General features: G+C 42.9%; 1 protein-coding gene across 1 annotated transcript; it reads left to right on the top strand.

The window, feature by feature from the left end:
- Positions 1 to 688: 688 nt before the first annotated feature.
- On the top strand, positions 689 to 1,126 carry LOC102846132 (G patch domain and ankyrin repeat-containing protein 1-like; the record flags this gene model as incomplete). Its single annotated transcript, XM_006891194.1, has 1 exon — positions 689 to 1,126. A coding segment is annotated over one exon (438 nt), but the record flags the coding sequence as incomplete, so codon positions are not given.
- Positions 1,127 to 8,188: the final 7,062 nt, after the last annotated feature.

The following is an 8,188-nucleotide window of genomic DNA, read 5'->3' as shown; positions in this document are numbered from 1 at the left end:
CTGTGGCAATTGAGTTCAGCCTCCCCGGGGACTCTTTAAGGATTTCATGTAAAGTGTGTGTTAGCTGAATTTTCTTACTGAAAGATGGAGAACTGGATCTTTATCCTCTAGTTCACTCTCAGACCTTAATCTCTAAACTGACTGAGGGGAGTAAGAGGCAGATAATGAAGAAGAAAAGCATGGTGATCTACTTACTTCTGATAATCAGCCCATGAAAACGTCAGGATTCACATTCGTCTTACCTGAAGCTAATTACACCAGCAGACATAATGTCACTGTAGGTCAGAGGCCAAAAAGATGGTGGCTAGCAGCAAAACATCACCCTCTGAATCCGCCAGGCAGCAGTGGTGGTCTGCGTTGAGATCTTTCTTGAAATGAGTTACAGATCATCTGAGATGAGGGTGCAAGAGAATTACTAATGTCACAAGTCATGAAGAAGTGGAAGCAGAACTCTGGGCATTTGGCATCAAGGAACTGAGAAACGTTTAGCCTAGAATAAAGAAACTTTAGGCAGGAGTGTTTTTTTTTAAAAAAACAAACCCTCAATTCGATAAGAGCAGCGCCATTTTGCCGTACGGAAGCTGCAAAGACGCCTAGGCGGAGCCTCTTTCACAGATCTACTTCCGGAGAAATGTCCAGACAGAACCTTAAAAAAAGACCAGTTTGTTTTCAGTCTTAATGGCCCCACTCTCGCACACCACAGTATTGTGAGACCTGTGATACCCACTTTCAAGATGCCAACTATCACACATCCACTGCTCATCTGCTTTCGCTGTCCCAGGCTCCATGGGCCCCCAGCCTACCTCCTGGGGTGCCTTCATCCAGCCCAGGCTTCAAGTTGTTGCTGAGAGGGGGCTGGGAGCCAGGAATGAGGCTAGGACCTCGAGGTGAAGGTCGTGCAAACCCTATCCCCACCATCCTTAAGAGGGACCAGGAGGGACTTGGTTCTAGATCAGCTCCCCAGCCCCGAATCACACACTTCCAGGCTTTGGATACCCGGGCTGTGGCTGGGAAGAAGCGAACCCCTCGGTTGACCACCCTGACCCAAAGAGAAGAGAGAAGGCAAGAAGAGAAGAGCGGGGCTTGGGAGCGAGATCTCAGGACATACATGAACCTTGAGTTCTGACCTCTGTGAGGACTGATCCTGACCCTGGCCAGTGACTGGAGTACTTTGGCCTCTCTACTCCCTGAAGAAGCACCAGACCCTCAAGAGTTTGGTGTTTTGTTTTTTAATAACAAGCAGTTGTGGTTTTGCAGTCCAATACTTCAAAAAATGAACTTTAAACTTGTGCCTGTATGTGCCCTGACTTGACCTACCCAGCCCAAGACCACCCACCCATGCTCACCTCTCCTGTCTCGGGGGAGAAAGGGCACATATTGGAGGTGCCTATAGTGTCTCATCTATGCTAGGTGTGTATACTGGAAATACAGAGTAAAGATCCTCAAGTTTTGCCTAGTGGGTTCTACCTTTTGAGAGGGAGAGGCTAAGAGTTGAGAAATAAATTAATCTTTGCCCTCAAGAAAACAAAGCAAACAACAAAAACAAACAAAAAAAAAAGACAAAACAGAAAAAACCCTCAGTTCAGAGAGGTAAGAAGTAGCACTTAAGAAAATCAAACTACAGCCTTTAACATGAAATACATTCCAACATTAAGAAAACAAAAACGTTATATATATATATCTCAAATAATAGCTAGAAACTTACGTCAAAGTGATATCTTTCTATGGTAGAATTTGTTCATGGTCTCTGTGGCCACAAACTGTTGAATAAAGACCAATAGAAGCTAATGGCTTGTGCTAATTAACAGAAGGACTCAGCACTGAGAGTGGGCCAAAATTAAATAAGCAGCCCATGAAATAGTGAGGTGCCTAACCCTGGAGGTAGTCAGCCAGACCCTTGCAGGGAATCTAAGACCTCTTTAAGGTTTTTGCATCATTGAGATCTTCTGAAATGTGCACCAAGTCTGTGCCCAGCCTGGAGTCACCAGGGCTTTCTATGGAAGTTTCTACGGGAGCCATGAGGGGTTTAGAGTTCTGTGTCTGAACAGTGTCCCAGAGGAAAGACAAGCACTGTAGCAGCTTCCCTGCTAACAGTATGCATTTTTTAAAAAATGGTCTAATTAAATATTAATCCCAGAGATGGGTCTCTTATGTAAACTTTGTGTATCTCATAACTATCGGGAAGGGTTTAGGTAAAATACACCCAGGAAATGAAATCTATATGTACAAATTTCCTTCCATGCCATCACTGACAAATAGCACAGAGGAGGCCCTGGGGTCACTGATTGCTTTCTTTCACTAAAATAAATAAATACATACATACATACATACATACAGCCCTTCCATGGGTGCTTGGGATGTAAGTGGGGTGTAAGCATCAGGAAGGAGGACACACTGGCATCTTTGATCTTTCTCTACCTTTATCTCTTGTCTTCTACTTTTCTTTTTCAACTCTGGAATCTCTAAGTTGGATATATGGGAGTAGGTCCTAGATGTAGAAGTGGTAAGGTGGCTTCAGAGACAGAGCACAGAAGTGGAACACTTAATGAAGTAGCTGGGAACTAGGACGCTGGGGTTTTGCTTTAGTTTTGTGATCTTGGACCAGTTCATTGACTTTTCTGAGCCTGAGCCCCAGGTTTATATTGTGAAAAAACAGTAGAAGATTTAAACTCCAGGCCATTAGTTTCTTGAACAAAATATTTTTTGAGAAATCTCCAATGTGGCTAGAAGTATAGGGATAAATTCAAGGGTTCCTACCCTTGAACAGTTCACTGTATAGCTCAGAGCATTTAATCTAGAACTTATTTAACCTAGAGCTCATAATGGTCAAAGTATGGCCTTTAAGGGATCTGTTAAACCCTTGTCATTTGCAATGCAAACTTGTGTATATGCATATCTTTTGGGGGGAGGAAAGAAGTCTCAGTGCTCATCAAGTTCTTATAAGGATCCACGACTCTGTAAACATTTGACCCTTTTGGAATTTCTCCCCCGTCATTTATGTGTCCTTTATAATCTTTGTCATGGCTGTATACCACCTGTGCATAATTTAATCATCTTTAACCCTTTCATCATTTATGAGACTCCATGCCCAACTATGTTGTTTTATGGGAAGCTGCTACCTTAACCTCAGTTCATGCTGTCAGCTGGTGGCTGTCTGTAAATTACATGTATCTAATGTGAAGAAATGTGCCTCATCCCACCAACCCCAGAGACTCATCAAGACTTACGTGACCTGCTAATTTCGGCTGCTAATTGAGAGATTACTGAGCTTTGGTGGGATAAGGAATTGCGCTGACAACTCAAAACACACAGATGGAATCCCCAAACTGTTGTGAGGGAGGAACTTAGCATTCTCCTCCTGTGTGATTTACAGCCTCTGAAAATCTGCTGGAGAGACAGCTCTGAGTAGGATCTTACTCCAGGGCAGGCAGATAATGATGATGAACTGAAAGATTTGTGGTTCAAATCCATCAGCTGCTCCATGGAAGAAAGATGAGTCTCCTGCAAAGATTTACAACTTCAGAAACTCAATAAATGGTTGCCACAATTTAGAATCTACTTCAGAATAGTAAGTAGGAATTTTATAAAAAAATCAAGATTACCTTAAAGTTTTAAAAATACTTCGTTCAAAATGCCTTCCATTGCTGAAAGCACATAGTTTCAATGAAAATAAAAAACGAAACAACACGCAGAACCCATACATAATTCCGTCTTAAAAGGGTTAAAACATAATTGAATCCAAAATCATCTCTATTTTAAACACATTGGCTATAAAGTCATGGGTTTCATGATCTAAAATAAAAAATAAATATGAGCCTAGTAAAATGAAAAGTATTCTTTAATACACCATCCCAAATCTTCCTCTCGATATACTACCACACTTCAAGCCACTTTAAGAAGTAGAAGCCTACTTCCTGGAAACACTGGATGCTTTTCTCAAACTAGTCCAGCTCTGGGATCACGTGGTTCACAGGGCTTTCTCTGCCCATCTTCTATCTGTCCAACCTCCTCCGTAGCCAGTCAAGGGGCAGATATAACTTCCTTCCCTTCCCCATTGTCGGAGTTTCTGAACAAGACATTGTCTGAGGCAGCTGCCAAGCCCTGGAGTTGTCCTCAGACCCAAGCTGGCAGCTGGGGACGCTGGGTTTCCACCTTGAGCTCCCCGCCCAGCTGCCCAGGTCTGTGCTGCTGGCCTTGCCGCTGCCTGGCTGGCTTTCCCGTGAATGACAGGGGCTGGCAGAGGCCTGGCAGTGAGTGGAAGTAGTCCTGACACTCGAGCTGTGTGTGGTGCGCTAATTACACTGATGTGGGGTCTGGGCTGCGTGGTCCTTTGCTCAGAGGAAAGAAGCGATGCAGGCGTTGGGAGGGAGCGGCACTACAGAGGAAACGGGGGAACAGCAGCACCTAGGCGCATCCATAATTTATAAAATGCCAGCAGCAACAAAGGCAGAGAGGGACCAGAACCAGGAGAACAGAATAGCATAAAGCTTTTTAATGGTCTTTTTCTATTAACGTCAGATGGGCGACCGTTTTTCAAGTGGGTGGAAGGGTTCCAAGGCCCCCACAGTTCAGTCACAAAAGCTAAATGCTGCCATTTACCCCTCCTTTTCCAGCTTGATGGAAGAGATTTGCTGTCTTAGAAGCCAACAGTAATATTTGAGGTTCGAGTGAGCACTCCAGAAGCTGGCTTCTCTTTCAAAGGAGTGTCTATCAAAAAGATGGAGACTTCTTTTTTTGTTGTTGTTGCAACACTGTTATCAACAATTTAATATTCTTAGCTCTGATGTCCTAGTGGCAAGGAGTTGCACTGCCAACGCAAAAGCAGGCGGTTCAAATCCACTATCCACTCTGTGGGGGAAAGATGAGCAATTTCCTCCCAATAGATTTTGCCTCTGAAAACCCGCTGGAGGGTCAGCTGTGAGTCGGTTCTGACTAGAAGGTACATGACAACCTAACAGACATTTACAGGGTCTTCCAGGGTAGGCTTTAAGAGGACAGGCTTTGGTGTGGAAACTCCTTGGTGCTAAGATCTTGAAAGCTGACTTAGTCTCTGTTTTTCAGTTTCTTTACTTGTAAAACTGTTGTTGCTGTGTAACACCGAGTTGGAATCCACTCATAACTAACCTTCCAGCAGGTTTCCAGAGGCAGGATATTTGCACAGGAGGATACTGCCTATCTTTCTCCCGTGGAACAGCTGTTCGAACCACAAGCCATAGGATTGGCAATGGAAATCCTTACCGCTAGGCCACCACAGCTGCCCTGTTGTCATTGTTGTGTGCCTCCAAGTCAGAACCCACACGTAGCTGAGCCTTTTGTGTGTTTTCAGAAGCATTGATCACATGGGAGGAGATTGCCCATACTTCTCCCGAGTAGCTCCTGGTCAATTGGAATCACTTGCCTTCGGGATTGTGGCACACGTTCTTACTGCTAGGCCATCAGAGCTCCCTTATAAATGTTGTTGTTGTGCACTGTCCAGTCAGGAGCATTTGAGAATGTTGGCATAATTTGTTGCAATGATGTATACAAACGTAATTGAGTGTGTGATAGTAAGCAAAAGACTTTAGATTTGGGGAGCTCTGGTGGCCTAGTGGCAAGAAGATGCACTGCAACCCCAGAGGAACATGGTTCGAATCCACCAGATGATCTGCTGGAGAAGGGACAATCTCCTCCTGTACCAGTCAGATACGATTTGATGGTACACGCACAAAATAACAATAAAAAACCAAACCAAAACAAAAACAAACAAAAAAACCCCTTTAGATCACTTGCAGCCTTATTTCCCCCCTTCTGTTCACATCCCTTGATCCTCTAAAATAATTATTATCTTAAAATTATACTTATTTTATCTAGGCACATTTAAAATAGGTTTTTGTTATATAGGTATCCCCAAACAATAGCTTTTTTAAAAGATTTAGTTATGTTGTTACGTATATTGTGGGTTCATTTATGTTTTCTATCATACAGAGTGCCAAAACTGATTATTCTGATCTGCTATTGCTATTCAGAATCTGCAATAATTGTTACTAGGTGTCATCAAGTCAAGTATGACTCATAGCAACCCTATGAAAAGCAGATCTGATCCCTCTCCTATCCTGTACCATCCTCACACTTCCTGACACACTAGAACACATTGTGGAAGTCACTGTGTTAATCCATCTGGTCAAGGGTCTTCCTCTTCTTCGCTGACCCTCCACCCTTCCCAGCTTCATGTCCTTTTCCAAGGAAGACCCCCTCCTAGCAACACATCCAAAGTACTTGAGGCAAAGTCTCATCATTCCTGCCTCCAAGGAGCACTCCAGCTGCACCCGCTCCAAGATATATGTGCTTGTTCTCTTGGCCATCCATGGGATGTTCCGTGTTCTTCTCCAACACCACAGCACAAAGGCATCAATTCTTCTTCTGTCATTCCTTTTCACTGTCCAGCTCTCAAATACATAACAAATGATTGGTAAGACCATGGTCTGAATCAGACATACCTTAGTCCTCAAACTGACATGGTTACTCCTCAATAATGTGGAGAGGCTAGGCCATTCAAATTCCTTTGCTTTTTCCGTGTCACACTCTAAAGTTCCTCCAGTCTTTATTTTATGGATTTTCTATTTAGATTTCACATAAGGCACCCAATTCATGCCCCAGAAGTATTTTCCCCACTTTATCAACAAGTCCTAGTCACTAGAAGAACGGGGGGGTGGGGAGGGGGGAAATTCCCTGTACCTATATTTTCTTCCCACACACTTTTCTGTAGGCACATTTTCACCAAAATATCCTTCTGAATAAAAGAACTGCTTTAAGTCAAGAGTCTCTCTTATGCTTAATGCACCTCCATAAATGTCCAGAGAAAATGTTTTACACATCACAGCAGCATTATTCACCATTTCAAGAACATGGAAACAGCCCAAATGTCCAAACGCAATTGAATGGATTGAGAAATTATGATACGTTCATACAATGGAATACTATGCAGCACACAGGAGCAATAATTTTGCAAATTATTACCTAACTTGGGAAGGACAGAACTTGGAAGCATTATGCTGGTCCAAGGATAAATATGGTATAAAACCATTATTATAGAATGAGTATAAGGATCCAAAAGAGGTGTGAGAGGCTGGAAGCCGAGGGATGAGGATGTGCAGGGGGAGGGGAGATTAATCATGCGGTTGTATAGTTTGTTGGGTGGTAGGATGAGAGACATTGAAAGAATTTGTTCTTGAAAACAATGTATTTGAGCTTTGTGAATGAACTAGTACAAAATTTTTTAAAAAGTTTTACATATCAAGCAGGGGAAAACTAAAGCCTCTCAGTTTTAATGAACAATCACTTATTAAAAAAGAACTCTAGAAATGTTTTCACATCAAAGAAAACACAAGGTTTCAATGGATGGAATTAGGCACAAAGAAGAAAAAGCAGAAAGCCAAAGAACTAAACAAAACAAAGAATGCAAACAGAACTAGCCAGGAGGAGAAGTCGATGCTAAAGCAGATTTGAAACACCCACCAACTTTAAATCCCTGACTTATAATTTGGATAGCTTAGTCCAGTTAAATCACATTCTTTTTATACTTGCTCACAATTTCCAAAATCAAATTTTCCCATGTAGTTTATATTAGAGATTGCGTAAGGATTTAAAACCTAAACCATCAACATTATTACAGTCAGACCATGTCTGAGTATGCAAGGTAAGCCAATCTGATTTTTCAAGTTGTTGTTGTTATGTGTCGTCAAGTCACTTGTGACTCATAGCGACCCTATGTACAACAGCTCTAAACTCTGCTTTGTCTTGTGCCAATCTCATTCTCTCCAACACATTCAATCTGATTGCCCCAGTCACTGAATCAATCCATCGTCTCCCAGAGGGCCTTCCCCTCCTGCCCCTGCCCTCCACCCTCCCAAGCATGATATTCTTCTCCAAGGACTGGTCCCTCCTTACAACGTGACCAAAGTACGCCAGAAGAAGCCTCAGAATCCTTGCCTCCAAGGAGCAGCCCGGTTTAACCTTTTCCAGGATGAATCTGTTTGTTTTCTAAGCAGTCCATGGCACTCTTAGCACTCTTCTCCAACACCAAAGCTCAAAAGCATCAATTCTCCTTCTATCCTCCCTGGTCATTGTCCAGCCCTCTGACACTTAACAAGTGATTGCAAAGACCATGGCTTGTACCAGACGCACCTTAGTCTCCAGACACACATCGTTG

Source organism: Elephantulus edwardii, unplaced genomic scaffold, assembly GCF_000299155.1.
Source record: "Elephantulus edwardii isolate Elephantulus edwardi_28Jun2011 unplaced genomic scaffold, EleEdw1.0 scaffold00095, whole genome shotgun sequence".
NCBI lineage: Eukaryota > Metazoa > Chordata > Mammalia > Macroscelidea > Macroscelididae > Elephantulus > Elephantulus edwardii.
Note: the sequence above shows the minus strand (reverse complement) of the source record. Positions and strands in the feature narration are given on the sequence as shown.